General features: G+C 39.5%; 1 protein-coding gene across 3 annotated transcripts in view; it reads left to right on the forward strand.

Annotated features, from left to right (window-relative positions):
- The window catches only part of Ten-a (Teneurin-a transmembrane protein), a 1186308-nt gene that overhangs the window by 506885 nt on the left and 661923 nt on the right, over nt 1–17500 (forward strand). For all 3 annotated transcript variants that reach the window (XM_076206894.1, XM_076206895.1, XM_076206896.1), the window contains one exon: nt 1746–1984. In XM_076206894.1, coding sequence (XP_076063009.1) covers nt 1746–1984 — 239 coding nt within the window. The remainder of the gene's footprint in view (nt 1–1745; nt 1985–17500) is intronic.

Here is a 17500-nt window from a genome sequence, read left to right on the forward strand (position 1 = left end):
ATCTGGCATCCACATTTTCTCATAAAGAGAGCGAAAGCTAAACCTGCGCTGGGCAGGCTGAAACGCTTTTAAAGCCACAACAATGGCCACCAAACTTCGACGGTACCTAGGGCTGACCAAACCGATACTGTATCTATCCAGATGACGTACCCAGCACACAAATACTCCCTCCTGAAGGTCCAGAAATCTGCCGTCAGTTTCATCACTGTTTCAATATGGACCAATTTCAGAACCTCTGAATCACTGAACCATACTGCAGATATCCATCCCCTCACCCAACTGAAATGTAAGCTGCACTGCAGATTCTTAGGTAGATTTCATGACAAACATGAACAGCTAATACGGCACAAAACACCCAGACCTCACCCAGGAGCTACCTTTCTTCTGTGCCACCTCCCTCCACCTGCATACATGAGAAGTCATGTTTGATCTTGATCAATATTAGTTCAAATATAATAATCACTCACACGCAGGGAGCGAAACAAACTTACTTTTCGTCGGAAATATAACACGCACGAGTGCAAACATACATATACCTTCTTTTCTACGAAATTTGATTTCATATTCATCTTTTTCTCAGACTGCATCTTCTTAATTCAGTTTGCCTCTGACTACAGACTTTCCAATTCATTGCCTCTCTTTACATCTGTGTCTCTGACTCCTTTACCTATTTTCTTTGGTAACTACGTGCGCTGGTGGCGTAATTGGAAGCGTGCTGGTCTAGAATTTGCATCGTTGCGGGTTCGAATCCTGTACTCCTCTCTAATTCCCTGCAGTGACTGTTACTTGTTCCAACAGTTCAACCGTATAGGGCAAAGGTGACGGCTTAGGCCGTAGCTATGCGTCTCCTGGCGTAGCCCCCTCAATTTCTACCGGCGCCAACCCCTTCCTTACCTACCGAGCCGCGATAAATAAATAGACAAATAACAAATTCCTAAAAATGTGCTCATTGGCAATAACCCCTTTTATAAACAACTATCCTTTCATTTTTCTATAGACTTCCCCCACCAATAACTGATACGTCGGAAGCGGTGGTCTGATCTAGGTATTTCAAACACACACACACACACACACACACTCTCTCTCTCTCTCTCTCTCTCTCTCTCTCTCTCTCTCTCTCTCTCTCTCTCTCATCTCTCTCTCTCTCTCTCTCTCTCTCTCTCTCTCTCTCTCTCTCTCTCTCTCTCTCTCTCTCTCTCTCTCTTTCATTTTTGTACACTGTACATGTGATTATAACAAAGCGCTCTGCTCTATTAGTTTGATTTTTCTAGTAATTACTCCTTCACGCACACTCACACACACACACACACACACACACACACACACACACACACACACACACACACACACACACACACACACACACACACACACACACACACACACACACACACACACACACACACACACACACACACACACACACACACAAGCATACACAATAAATGCCTTAAGTTATTTAATATTTTAGTACATTAGTATTATTTTCATTTTGCTTACCTTGTTTTTGTTGTTTGAACTGTGTATACAGTACTGTTAATGATGTTATTTTTAGATCTTAATTCTATGAATCCTTTTGGTACTGTTGATGATTTGTGTACGAGTTGTGACTACCACCAAACGGCTTTATTCATATGAGGAAAACCCCTGGACAGTATTACTACTACTTGGGGCCGCTTAGTCTGTTTTCATGAAAGTTTGAGAAAACGACATTTTCCTTCACCTCTCTCTTCTCACTTTTTCAGGATGATGGGAACCTTAGGATCGCAGAAAGGATCCCTGGTCATCGGAGGAGGAGCCAGCAGCGCCCTCTCCGCCCTTCCCTCCGTCAGGAATAACCTCACTCTGGGTTCCCGAGCCTCCTTCTCCGGGCGGGGGCTCCATTTGGGCAAGACGTGGAGGGAGAGCTGCTCTTGGCGCTGCGCCGCCATCTGCCTCATCCTTCTGTCGGCCACCCTCGCCGCTCTTCTCGCTTACTTCGCAGGTAAGAAAGAAGAAACTCTTTCCTCAGGTGTGTCTGGGACCCATCTACAGCGTCCTCGGACTTGAAGATGGATAAAATCGTCTGTGTTACGTGTGGCGGGGGATGAACACAGGTTAACGAGATAGTCTTGCTTAAACCATTCCTTGCGGTAATATTTAGTCATCTTCTCAGCTGAATAAAATCCTTTGACGAAAGTCAGAACAAAGTCCTTTGAAGGTAGAATGCCTCACAGGGCAAACTGTGGTCAATACTAAAAAGTTTAACCCAGAGGAACTGTTTTAATGTGAATAAAAATGTCGAGCGGTAGCTAAAACAAAATAAAGTGTGGTTTTTCTTAACTGACGATGGCCAAAACAAAATCCCTCAAGGGAGTCTGAAAAGGGCTTTGAGATTTGGGGACTTATGGAGAAACCTTTAAATCCTGTGCTTCCGGAGGGGAAATGTGTGGAAGAGGGAAACAAGAAGAAATGGGGAAGAGAGAAAGAAAGAGAAAAGGTCAGGGAAATGCATCAATCGCACGGTTTCAGTGTGGCCTGAACTGACCTGAAACGAGGTCACATTTGCTCGGCTGGCGCTAGTAATGGGATTTCCGGCGTAAATCGGGTCGTTTCAATTAAATCACAAGGGGTCTGCTACCAGAGTTGCAGAACTAAAGGAAAAAATAAAATAAAATAAAATGAAATAGAATAAGATAAAGTACATACATATACCAAACGCTTTTTCTCCCTTACAAGGGAGGTAGCCAGAAAACCAAAGGCATAAAATCCACTCACACCCATTCCATTCCCACATACTCCACTCCCATTCATTCCCCCTCCCTCCCTTTTATCTTGGCTCTTCCTGGATGACATAACACATCCCTGACGAAGTCCCACTTTTACCTAAAACCACCCACTCTCTTTATCTCTGATTCTAACACAGGCTCTATTACACTCATAAAAACAATTGACGGTTCGTAGCAGTTTTCCTCCTATCCCATATATCTGCAATACCTCCCACAGTGCCTTCCTGTCTCCCCTGCCATAAACCTTTTTCCAAACCCATAAAGACCCAAAAAATATCTTGATCTTTTCCTAAAGCTTTCTAACATATCTGACTTACCACAAAAACCTGATCCTCGCAACTCCTACTTGTCCTAAACCCACATTGTTCCTTACCAATTACAAAGGATTACAAAGGCGGAGCATGCCGACAGGAGACCTTTTGATCCATATCTAGGTCGGATGCGAAAAAAAATCATATTAATAATAACATAATAAATAAAAACTATAATAATGTAAATAACAAATAAAATACACAAATAAATGCATAGGTATAGTTAAATAATAAACAAACAGGTAAATAGTAAATAATAATAAATTGACATATAACTAATAATAATGAAAATCAGACAGACAAATGATAACAAAACAAAAACAAATAATAGAAGATAAATTATAATCATTACAGCATTACCCCCTCTGTCCCTCTCCTAATCGTCTCATTCAAAACCCTCCCATAAGCCTTCCCAACTACACTTAACAAACTGATCCCTCTAAAACTACTACACTCACACTTGTTCCCTTTTCCCTTGTAAAGTGGAACTATACAGGCACTCCTCCAGTGTTCTGGCACTCTACCCTCTCTTAAACAAACATTAAATAACCTCAACAGCCAGTCCACCATCACTTTACCTCCCTTTTTTTTTTAGACATTCTGCATGACACCCATCCAACCCAGTTTTTTTTTACCTGCTCTCATCATCATAACAACTGCCTTCACCTCATCTTTCTTTGTGTAAAGTAGAATAAAATGAAAGTAAAGTAGAATAAAATTAGATAAAACTAAATAAAGTAAAATAGAATAAAAAATCGAGTCCCCGTTTTAGCTCAGTTTCATGCCTTAGGCTAATAATATTGTTTGGTATCAGGCAAGCCCTATGGAATGTGTGTCTGTGTGTATGATATAGTTGCAGTATACGGGGTTTGAGCTGTGCTCACGGGGTCCTGTCTTTTTGCCTTCACTTATTAATCTATATTTTTAATAAATCTTTGCTGTTGAGATTTAACTAATCCACATGTGTATGTAGAAAGCAATACTTCCTAACATTTTTCATACAAAATTACTTTTTCAACTTTTTGCTGTGGCCTTTCATTGTTTTGTTTTGTTTTTCTATTCCATACTAGGATGCCCTCTATGTTAAAAAATTCTGTATTTTTTTTTTATCTAAATACCATTGTCACATCATCTTTCTTCACTCTTCCAAGATGAAAAAAAAAATTCTGGTTTTCCTCAAATGTCCTATCATTTAAGTTTGCAATGATCTCTGTTGCCACATGTTTTCTCTTTAGATGTGGCGACCATGATACTGCTGCATATTTCACTCTGTAGCGAATCTGGTTTTCAGTTATTTATCATCATGCTTCATATAATGAAACGCCACTCCTATATTCTTACAATTATTGTGCCAGTGAAGGAACTATATATATATGTGTGTGTGTGTGTGTGTGTGTGTGTGTGTGTGTGTGTGTGTGTGTGTGTGTGTGTGTGTGTGTGTGTGTGTGTGTGTGTGTCTGGTGGTAATACCGTTACTGTTATTACTATTATGATTATTGTGCTAGTGATGGAATTTTGTGTGTGTGTGTGTGTGTGTGTGTGTGTGTGTGTGTGTGTGTGTGTGTGTGTTTGGGTGTATGTGTGTGTGTGTGTGTGTGTGTGTGTGTGTGTGTGTGTGTTTGTGTATGTATGTGTGTGGTGGTGATATGCTTATTGTTAGCGTACATTGTATATATCATGCATCGTTTGCATGAGGCGGCAAGACCTGCAGAAAAAAAGTTATTGAAAGGGAGCTGAATGAAATAACTTTGCGTTTCCTTCAAGAAATAGAATAAAGCGCACCAAGATAATTGATAACAGTATAACGAGTCCCAAGACCTTCTATAATTTCACGGTACCCATTTCACACCCTCGGAATTGTACTGTGGTAGGCAAGAAAAATATGTGAATTCTGACCGACTAGGTAATTTAAACCAAAGTATTAGTTTTCCATAAAGTGAGTTTTATTTGCCTAGCGATACCCTCTCCTCCCCTAGAAAATATAAGTAAATAAAAAACGAATAAATAAATAGATAAAACAAGTCGTCCTCCACGAGATCTTAAAATTGCCTTATAGCACAAATTACTTATATCCCGAAACATGCGGAAATTAACGATTAAGGCGGTGACATATTATGTGCTACTCATTAGTTAGACATCCTAGTTGTTTATTTAGGGTCAAGTATCGAAATGTAGGGCACTATAATTATGGTACATTGGTTAGACCCGTAACAGCCACGTTTGGTCATCCGGTTGTTCATATGTCGACACTGGGAAACGCGACATCAACATTAACCTTCCTCGCGGTCAAGGCAACTGTGTTTTTGTGAACAGTTACGTTGTGGTCTTCACCCATCCTATCTTCTCCACTATTCAGATATGATATTCATCCCAGAGTGTAATATATTGTCATTAAATAAATTAGTATTGTTGAATAAAAGCCTAACAAAATATATCAAATAATTAAATGAAAATTATGTACAAGCATTTGTTTGGAGGATACCCTGGGTATTTTATTTCGTTTCCAATAAATGACGCTTCTATTCTTGGAAGCAATGCCGCGCTGAATAAGTGGAAAGGGTAGCAGAAAGAAATATCAGTAGAAATCGAAATTGATCACCATTCATTTTTGTGTGGAGAATAATCTGTTGTCATGGAATGCTACGGCATGATTCTGGTCCGTAGGGGTGCCACATAAGTTCCTAAAATATTGACTGTATAAAATGTACGTAGTCAATACCTCATACCATGTAGACTAAATGTTGGTTAGAGACTTTGGTGTACAAAGGCCCTAATAGTATCCTTATAATTCCTTATTGATCAAAACGGAACATTGACAATGGGAATTAAAATCTCGCCGAGGTTTGTGTTATGTTGGTACGCCTGGTTTGTAGCGATGGAGTAGTGAGCATACAACTTACAGAGGAGTCATGGTTTGCATGTGTAGACTCCATCCAAGATTACCAACATTACCAAACCAGCATGGGGCTTATCACCTTACCGAACTAATGTGGATTAACCTGTCGATTTCCATGACTATCAACTCTTTGATAGAAATAGTTTTTGATCGAAATTCTTGTGCATCTGTTGCAAAAGAAACAAAATATGGAACAAAAAATTATGCCTTTTTACAAATATATAGAAAATATAACGGTATCTTCCTATACATTTGGGTTGCGTAATAAAAAAATATATATATATACATTTGGGTATTTGTTCCTGCCTAACGCCAAATGGTTTCATTCGTCTAAGGGGGCCTAGAGTACGTCAATGGTTCAAAAGGCTCAACGAAAATAGTCTTGATTAAACCCTTTACCAGTCTGACGTTCCTTAAGCCGGCCACACACGTGCAGTTTAAACTGACAGTTATAACTGAACAGTTGTAACTGTCAGTTTAAACTGACGTTTGTGGCCGGTCACACACGTACTCTAGGGCAGCGTCAGGCTATTCTATTTTGAATTTATTTCACTTCCTTTTAAAAAGAATATCAATACTCTTTAGTACACTCTAGCAATTGCCAACGCATTAAGCCGCACAGATATATATATATTTACTTGGACAAATTGATACCTCAAATATAAGCTACAATATGCTTTAATACAGCAAAGCTTATAATCTGTAATAATCATTAATGACTACGACAAGGTATCTACTATTATTATGAATGTTATTGTTATGAAATATAGTTTACAGCGCTTCTAACCTTGTGGATATTCTCGCTCTTATTGTTATTAGTGAAAGGAGGTTGTAATTTAAAGAATGGAAACGAGAACCACTCGCTTTGAATACATGTGGATGATAGATATAGAGTTCACCATGTCCTTATGACACTCGATGCTTCCTGCTGTAACATGATTTCTTGATCTGCAGCTCTGGGTAGTTACAGGAGTGATGGTGTGGAAGATGTTGGCGCTGTTGAAGCGGGTTGGAACTGCTGGAAGCATTGGTCTGGGCAGCGGCCGCGAGCGGACGGTTAGATTCTTTCAAGTGGCGACCTTCCGGTGGTTTGGGGTCCGAAATTGTTGCGTCTGGAAGTGGGTAATGGCAGCTGTTATTTTTTGAGGTCCCCCTCTTGCCCATTTGGCTCAAGGGTTTGGGTCCCCACTCGTGTTGTGATCAGGGTTTGGGTTGTGTGTTCAGGTAATTTGCTGGCGTGTTGGTTCTTGGGGAGGTTGGATTTGTTGGTGTGGTTCTCTGGTTTATGTTCTTGTCCTTGTTCTCTCTTTGTTTACATTGTTCCAGTTTTATGTTTCATTTTGGTGATAGTTTATCTTTCTTTGTCTTTTCATACCATAATTTCAAACATCATATATTTATTTAGTAAATGGTTTTACCCTAAACTGAAGAGGATCTCCATCAATCGAAACCCCATAGCCGATTCAAATGTTTGTAGAATTGTTTGGCGATAATTGAACATATATATATATATATATATATATATGTAGTATAAAAACGAGAGTAAGAGTAAATTACTGTATGTTTATCACTTTTCATATAATTGATTTTTTTTTTCATTTGCAGAGTTTATACTTCTTTATACCCAAGGAAAGTATTGGTGTACTGTACATACTTTCTGAAAAAAATATTACAAGTTTTACAATAAAAGTTGGTGCAGACCTATAGCTGGCTGCGCAGTATTTAGAGGGAACAATATGAGGAGCTCAGGGATGTCGGTTAGTGACATATATACGAGTTTGGATTTATTGTTTTTTTTAAGTGAATTTTCTCGAAATTCGGTTCCTTTGCGTATATGCCATTGTCTAGTTACCCGTTCTTGGGTCTGGCATCAACTATTTTCACTTACTTGGTGTCTCATGGTCGTGTTGCTCATCTAGATCAAAATCTGTCTGAATCCAGTCCCGGTGTGTGATTGGTTGATTGGTCGTGTTCATCCACCACTCCAAGGCCTGCGTGAGAGCCACCACTCACGGCTTATTCCGTGTATCCAATAACAAACCACCACGAGGAAAAATGGGTGGGGTTTCTTTTACATTTGCGAAATGAATAGTGTACAGTTATTTCGAGTCCGTACAGGACACGAAGGATTTCGAGGCTTTCCGATGGATAACATGCTCGACAATTTGTTGTTTATGGTGTTTCGATTTGCGTGGGGGCGGTTTGGTAGTCTCTGCGGCCGGGGTTAGGTCTCCATCGTATATATTTTTTCTAGCCTTGGTCGCCGTTTTCTTTTTTAGATTAAAGTATATGTTTTTTGTCATTTTTTGTTTCAATTTTGACAGGATTACTATAAAGATCATTTAGACTTTTTATGAAATGATGTCAGGAAATATACTGATTGTTCAGGCATTATGTGGAGGGCTTCAACAAATGCATCCAAATTCTCATTAAGACCTCTCTGGATACGACATTGGGGTTTTAAGCTCTTCCTTCGGTCATACTGACAGTGACACCTTCGAGACAATGACATCTTTCACAGGTACTGTTCTGGCTGTCGCCAGGCGATTTTATTCAGCTGAGGGAAGAACGTCGTGCCGACAGGACATGGGTCGCTTCAGTTAACACTTACGTGTTATGACGCACTCTATAGAGTTTGTTCTAGCACGTGCCAAGTGATATTTTGATTCAAACAAAGGACCTCGCGAGGACGGGGTTAAGGCTATTTCAGTAACTCCCCTCCTCCCCCGCTTCACCTCAACGACTTTGTTCAGCAGAGAGCAGCCTCATATGCTTGTATACATTGCTGTGTTGGTCAGAATAAAGTATATAAAGCTTGTCGTCCTGTGTTAAGTATATAAAGCTTGTCGTCCTGTGTTAAGTATATAAAGCTTGTCGTCCTGTGTTAAGTATATAAAGCTTGTCGTCCTGTGTTAAGTATATAAAGCTTGTCGTCCTGTGTTAAGTATATAAAGCTTGTCGTCCTGTGTTAAGTATATAAAGCTTGTCGTCCTGTGTTAAGTATATAAAGCTTGTCGTCCTGTGTTAAGTATATAAAGCTTGTCATCCTGTGTTAAGTATATAAAGCTTGTCGTCCTGTGTTAAGTATATAAAGCTTGTCATCCTGTGTTAAGTATATAAAGCTTGTCGTCCTGTGTTAAGTATATAAAGCTTGTCGTCCTGTGTTAAGTATATAAAGCTTGTCGTCCTGTGTTAAGTATATAAAGCTTGTCGTCCTGTGTTAAGTATATAAAGCTTGTCGTCCTGTGTTAAGTATATAAAGCTTGTCGTCCTGTGTTAAGTATATAAAGCTTGTCGTCCTGTGTTAAGTATATAAAGCTTGTCATCCTGTGTTAAGTATATAAAGCTTGTCGTCCTGTGTCAAGTATATAAAGCTTGTCGTCCTGTGTTAATTCTTTCAGCCCTGCGAAAAAAATCTTTATATCTTACTCTGGTTAGTGTTAGACCATTTCATTAAGGAGAGGAACTGCGCTTTGGCCTAAAGTGTGTCTTCAAAGACATGGCATTGTTTATCATCTGAACTACACATAGGTCTCTGCATTGGGAATCCCAAAAATTTATAAATTCTTAGTATTTATTTAGAAAAAAAAAATCCCGATACCAGAAGGTCTCTCTAATGCTCCTACATTTTTAAAGACATTTTCGTTACGTATATTGGTCGATTCTTTAATCTTTTATATTTCTACTAATGATAACTATATATAGAGCAATGTAGCACAGATCCGCTTACCCACATCAGCTGTTTGAAATTATTTGACCTAAACTCATGATAAATATAATACTACGTCGTGGGAATGAATGGAAAGTGCTAATGTGCCGGCGCAGACAACCCCGCGGTCGTCACGTATGAATATGGAGCAGCTCTGCTTGGCTCTGTCCGATTCCTTCCGTGTTCGCTGCCTTTAATCCCTATAAGCTCGTTTAACTTTGCTACCCAACCTTGGTAAAACGCTTAACGACCACAAACAACGCACTAGGCGTGAAGGCCCAAGCAAATCCCGCTTGCGTGTGGGAAGGGGTCGGAGTGCTGGGTGTCGGGTAGGAAGGGTGGGGGAAGTAGGAGGATCGGAAAGGATGGGATTGGAGTTGTAGGATATCTCTCAACTCCAGTGGCTCCAAGTTAAGATATTAATAAAAGAAATTAAATGAAATAGAAATATATTAAAAATAAAACGTCTGGTTTCACGCTGACCATTAATATAAGTTTATACGGGTAAGTTTCTTTCAGCCCTGAGGGTTCCTCTCTGCTGAATAGAACGACTTAATGTCAACCAGAACATAATCCACGATTAATCAAAACTCGGACCAACAGTTCTGGTAGGATTATCGATTTGAATAAACTGATAAAAACATGTACGAATAATACTAATGACCCACTTTCGGAGAAGAATAGGCGAAAGTAAAAAGATCTGTATATTTCGATCACTATCTGTGATCCTCTTCAGCAGATGTGATTACAGAATGGAGAAAAGCATATATTTATACAAAAGTAGTGAGTAGGTAGGGACGGGGACTCAGGTCTCGTGTCCTGCAATACGTGGACATTGGGGGATTTTGTCCACTGTTAATGTAGAGGATACCAGTCTATTTATAGCTAAGGAAGTTATACAATCTGGTGACCATTGGCCATTGGAAATATTATAATTAGGAAAATTATTTATTAAAGAGGATTCTATTATTTTTTTTTCTAAAACTGCATTTAGATTTGTAAATTATTTCAGCGTCGTCCCAATTTATTCGATGGTTTTTATTAGCGACATGCTGAAATACGGCGGAGTTTTCTTGCCCATATTTAACAGAGTTCTTGTGCTCTTTGATCCTAGTGGTGAGGTCTCTACCCGTTTGTCCCCAATATACATCATTGCAATCTAAACAAGGTAACTTATAAACTCCAGGAGTTGTATTACTCTTTGATCTGTGATGTACATTGACAACTTTACTGAACAAATTATTGGGATAATTGAAGATGAAATTGACTTTTTCTTTTGGTAACAATTGAGACATATCATTGATTGATTTATTATATGGTAATTTTATGCAACAATTATCCCACTTGTAATTCATAGTGGAATGGGAATCAGATTTATAAAAACTAATTTTGGCCTTATTAAGGGCTTTTTGTAAAAACCACGACGGGTATTCTAATTTTGTTAATTGATTTCTTACTGATATTAGTTCCATGTCTAAATATTGTGAACCGCATGTTCTTAAAAAACGTAAAAATAGATGAATAAGGAAATAAATAAATGAATAGATAAATAGATAAATGATTGAACAATTAAATTAATATATATAAAATAAGGAAATAATCTGACCATTTGGGTTCATATTCTCAGTCTCCCTCCCCATCTCCATCTCATCCCGATCTCACTCCCTCTCCCTCCCTCCCCCTCCCCCTCCCCCTCCCCTCCCCCTCCACACTCCCCTTCCCTTCCATCTCTCCCTTCCCCCTTCCACTTACACCCTCCCCAATGAACTTCACCTTTCGTTCTGCTTGCTCGTGTGGCGATGTATTGGAGTCCATGAAATTGAATCAAATAAGTTTAGGAGATTTAATAGTTTAATTATTTGTGATCTAATATTGCCGGAAATATGCCAGGCATTTTGGGAAGGATGGGGGGGGGGTGAGGTCAGTAAAGGGACAATAAAAGGAGAGGAGGACAAGGAGGAGGAGGAGGAAGAAGAGGAAGAAAAAGAGGGGAGAGGCGTTAGAGTACATTATAAGTGTGGAATTAAGTGAAGAGTGTCATAAAATGTCGAGAGATAAAATAGATAAAGATGATAAAAGAAAGACTAAATACACAATCAAAGAGGAGAAAAGAATTTGTAAGGAATATTATGTAACGCAATAACTATTGCGTCAAGAATTTGTATGTATTTTTCCCATGTATATGAAAATAGGGAGACAAAAGAAACGGCGTGATCACCTTGCCTTCTTCTCAGCTATAAATTCCCGGGAACGATGGTCGCTGACACATGTGTCGGCTACCCGGGCATTGTCGGCACAGGTGGTGGCTGGAGCCAGTGTAAAGTGCCTCCTAACGTATGACCCACATCTTTTCACGTTGGAGAGTGGGTTCACAAATGGAGGTCAGACCACAAATTGAAAAGAGGAAAATAGTGAGAAAGCGAAGTGAATATTGGAGGTAGAGAGAGAATGAAGATGAGGGCGAGAGGGAAAAAGGACCAAAGAAAGTCTGTGGTGCATGGGTAAGTGGCTGCGTGTGTATGTATGTGTACATATGTGCATGTGTTTGTATGTGGGTGTATGTGCATGTATTTGTACATATATACATGTGTGTGTGTGTGTATGTTTGTGTGTTTGCGTGTGTGTACATATATGCATGTGTATGTGTGTGTTTGCGTGTGTGTGTGTGTTTGCGCATGTGCGTATGAACATGTTTGCGTGTGTATGTCTGTGCGCATTTATATGCGTGCGTGTATGTGTGCACGCGTGTATGTGTGCACGTGTGTATGTGTGCACGTGTGGTACCCCTTTGGTGACGAAGTGTGAGACTTATGTGAAACAACGTATAATAAATCTATAACTTAGTTAAATTAAGGAGCGAGTTGTTAATTTTTCATCGTTGGTCGTTCAGAGGAATCATCACCACTGCGGAATACTTCGTCATTTTTACTCGATGAAACTAGATGAATAACTTAGAGAGACGGCTATCTATCCTAGAAATAAAAAATAGGAAAAATACATATATGCACTGTAGGTCTTTAGACTCAACCTGAACCACCAAGTCAGTTAATAAAGGGGGAAAAAATAATTACTTTATGGCAATGAAGTACAGTCGGGTTTGATTCCAAAGTCTACCTAGTAAATGACATTCACTTTAATTGCTTGAACACAAAAGACAAAGGTGGCGGATGCTCGTGTAAATTTTCCATCGTTGTAATAAGGCTATGTTGCGAAGTGGAGCGCATGTGTGTGTGTGTGTGTGTGTGTGTGTGTGTGTGTGTGTGTGTGTGTGTGTGTGTGTGTGTGTGTGAGAGAGAGAGATTGCTGTCTGTCTCATGGGTCGTAAATGAGGTCTTCCCCTTTGGAGGATGGTTTCGTTTTGCTGAATGGAATTGGCTAATTGCAGCCAGAGAAAATAAAAAAGTTATCAAAAACAAATAAAAAATTATTTGCCTACGATTGTAGTGTATATATATGATGAAATATTTTTTCGAACGCCGTCGTTCTTATGTCATATCTAAAAAATATTATATATATATATATGTGTGTGTGTGTGTGTGTGTGTGTGTGTGTGTGTGTGTGTGAGTGTGCATGTATATATATATATATATATATATATATATATATATATATATATATATATATATATATATATATATATATATATATATATATATATATATATATATATATATATATTGTAACCCTTGCTTCCCAGCCCCAATTATCCCACTTTCTGGTGCCTATTTCCCCTCTTCTTTTTCCTATTACTTCACCACACACACACACCGCGCGCGTGTGTGAAAGAGAGCAAGAGGGAGGGAGAGACGGAAAGTGGGGGAACCTTACATCTATTCAAGGGCGTAGACAACCCAAACGCACGCTTGTTCATTCAGGGACATCTGACGTGAACATTGAGGACCGACGGTGAGAAAGAACCATATGTACAGTAGTATAGAGGGGGAGAGGGTTACACAGAACTAGAAGGAGGAGAAAAAGGAGAGGGAGGAAGAGGAAAACTGATAAGAAAATAAAAGAGGAAAATGAAAAGTAGGTGGATGAGAAGGACGGTTAGAAAGAGGAGGAAGAGACAGATGAGGATGACGAGAATGAGGTCGAGGATTAAGAGGAGGAGGATGGGGTATATTCTATCTACTCTAAACTTGAGCCCTTTGGCATAACTCTGGGGAACCCCTATTGTGTACACATTTAGCGATGTCCTACGCATGGTGACCTGTCTCATTATTAGTCTGAACGTTATCTATTAATGGAAATATAGATATAAACACATATATATTGTGGCTCATGCGACATAGCCGCATATATATATATATATATATATATATATATATATATAATAGTCTGTACATTATCTATTAATGGAATATATAGATATATACACATATAAATTGTGGCTCATGTGACATAGCCGCATATATATATATATATATATATATATATATATATATATATGTATGTATGTATGTATGTATGTATGTTTGTATATGTAAAGAGAGAGATAGGGGGTAGAGAAAGGTAGCGAACCCTCTGAGAAAAGTGATGGAATGATGTAGCAGATCGTGGTCTCACCGAGCCGCGCTTAGGGCTCAAGTAGAAATTGATAGACTATAGTAGGAGGGAAATTGGGAACAAAGTGGTCTATTTCATTGTTATGCCGTCCATTGAACTTATTTTTTTCCGCTCTTAGCCTGAAGGACGTGGATAGTGTTTCATCACGTCAAACAGATTAACCTTAGACGAGGGAGAGGCTTTTCCTCCGAAGATGATTAGAATGAATATATGAGTAGTTTAAGGGAGAAGTTCGTGTTTAAGGGAAATTTGAAGAAACGAAAGAAAAGAAAGACGGGAAATGGTGGTGATAGAAATAGATTAAATAGAAAAATGCTGGAGACAGGGGAGAGTAAAATTATATATTCGGGAAGTTTTCGCCATATAAAGTAGGAAATGTCACACTGGGAGGGTAGTTATCATTACTACAGTGTTATTGTACCCGAGGGAATTCAGTCTAACAGAGAAAGGGGTTGAGAATGTGTTGTAGTGTTTAGGGAAGTATATGTAGTTTTATCGGAGAGGAATACAACAGGAATCGCACAAACATGGATAGTGATAAAAAAAACGAAAGAAAGCTTGAAATATGAGGAAAGCCACGTACCATATACAAGGTTCAAGTGCTCTTATATGAGAAAGACCGTACTAAGTAACCAGTCGGAAAGACAGAAGAGTTAATTCATGAAAAAAAAATCAGGTTCCTTTGCAGAACAGTGAATGAATGCAATGGATTACGATGAGAGTTAATGCACGCCCAGACTTTATGAGAATTCACAAAAAATACATTAAAGTTGGGAAAACGACGTCAGTATTGTAAAAATAGAATAGTGTCCGTGAATAAAAAACGCATACCCCCACCCTTTTTACATGCACGCGTATACACACACACTCACATACACACACACACACACACACACACACACACACACACACACACACACACACACACACACACACACACACACACACACACACACACACACACGCAAATACATACACACACACACACGCGCACACACACACACACACACACACACACACACACACACACACACACACGCACGCACATACATACACACACACACACGCGCACACACACACATACACACACGCACGCACGCACGCACGCACACACACACACACACACACACACACGCACACACACACACGTACACGTACACGCACACACAAAAAGAAGAAAATAGACAGTCTGCCATGAACAAAATATCGAGGTATATCCGGTTTCAAGCTGTTCCATACACGAAGAGAATGAGAAAAAGAGTTTGAGCGAGAAAGGAACAAGAAAGAAAATTGGAATGTGAATGAACTATATTGAGAAGGAATTGGAATGCTGTAGGGAGTGAACTGAGGTAGAAATTGTGAAGTGGATGTAAAAGTCGTCTGAATTACTAGACATTTGGAATGGAGGAAGAAAACTTTGTGTACGACACGTTAATAAAAATAATCTTAGGGAGGGGACTGCCCAGCCAAGGGGGAAGGAACAAAGTGAAAATATAAGCAAAAGCGAAGTAAAAGAGCAAAAAGGGGGTAAAAGTGACATAGGGGAGGGGAGATAAGAATGATGAATGAGTAAGCATATTTTTTTCCGTTTTTTTTTCATATATATATAAAAAGATATTCGTAGGGACCAGAGAAGCATGGAATCACCAAGTGAAGAGGGCTGGAAACTAGGCAAGCTAAAACAAGTGTTTGTGATAGAGAGAGAGAGAGAGAGAGAGAGAGAGAGAGAGAGAGAGAGAGAGAGAGAGAGAGAGGACGAATTAAGAAACAAAGAGGCTAAAAGGGATGAGGGGAAAGAACCGATAACAGGGGGGACAGAATACCCGACAAAAGGAAATAGGGGGAGAAAAAGAAACAAGATCGAAAGAAATGATGGATAGAGAAAAGGACGTTTGGTAATGGAAGGGAAAGAACAGGCAAGAAAAAGGGAAAGGCAGGGGAGGGGGTAATAGGGCAAGAAGGAAAACGAAGGTAAGCAAGGGAAAGCAAGAAAGAAAATGGGACGGGGAGTGGTCGGAGAGAAGTAAATTGAATGTAGGCTGGCGCATTCGAAGGTGGTGGTGGAGAGGGAGGGAGGGAGGGAGGGGGAGAGAAGGAGGGAGAGAGAGAGAGGGACTTGAACAGGAGTGTGGGGGGAGGGGTTACCTCAGCATCTGGGAATAACCTGAATAAATAAAAGAAAAATCAGCCCCAGGGACTGTGGAAATGATCTCAGGGTTCGAGGGAGTTTGCAGAAGGGGAGTGGGGATGGGAGAGTTATGAGGGAGTCGGTTGGGAGGTAAGGGATTTGAGGTGGATGGGGGGGGGACTTGAGATGGAGATCGGGATGTGGGGGAGGTAACTGGATAGTCGATAGAGCAAGACCACAAGGACGTGGTCGTGATCACGAGGGACAAGACCACAAGGGTCACTTGGGCAGGGTTCAGCAACCATTTTGGTCTCGGTTGGCCAAAACTATTTCAGAATGTTTAATTTCCGTAGGAAAAAAATACATATTATTTCCAATGTATTACATGGTGTGTACCTTACATGCTGTTCTATTCACATCATGTATTTAATGAAATAATGAGGATACTTGGCGTTTAGCTGATGCTACGTCAAAGATTCTTTAAATGAGGGTTAGAAGAAAGCTAAGAATGATGGAACCTATATGTTGGTGAAAGAAAAAAATGCGAGCAGTGAACATCGTTCTATCCTTAGGAACAGCATTGCATCAAAGAAATTTGCCCATAAAATTGATAAAGGAAGGATTTACGAAAGATAACAGAAGGAAGGAAGGAATAGTATTTGTTTAAAGTGGTCTATTTTTTTTTTTTTTTTTAGTATACAATCCTAAATTAATGTTGCGTGACTATGCTCCGTAGGAATATTTTCAAAGTCCCTAAGACAACTACTAAATGAATCATGAGGTCAGTATCCAGGCGGGGCTTTTTCGCTTCTGTTATTGTATTAGAATCCTTAACCCATTTGCCGCTAAGGGGGTGCCACAGAGGTGAATCAAATCGTTTGGCGGTATATATAGAAATACCGAAATAAACACCAAATGCGAGGACGGAGCCTTTATTAGTACGACGTTTGCTTGTTACAACTTTTTCAAATACATAATCGTAATTCACATAACTAAAATCAAATAAGAAGAACTGGGGTAATGGGGGGAAGGAGAGAGGAAGGGAGTTAGGGGAGGAGATTACTGAATATTAGGAAAGGTTAAGGAGAAGATGGACCAAATGTCAGAAATACCGAAATA

The sequence above is a fragment of the Oratosquilla oratoria genome, chromosome 23 (assembly GCF_046742065.1).
Source record: "Oratosquilla oratoria isolate Oo_2021 chromosome 23, ASM4674206v1, whole genome shotgun sequence".
Classification (NCBI taxonomy): Eukaryota; Metazoa; Arthropoda; class Malacostraca; order Stomatopoda; family Squillidae; genus Oratosquilla; species Oratosquilla oratoria.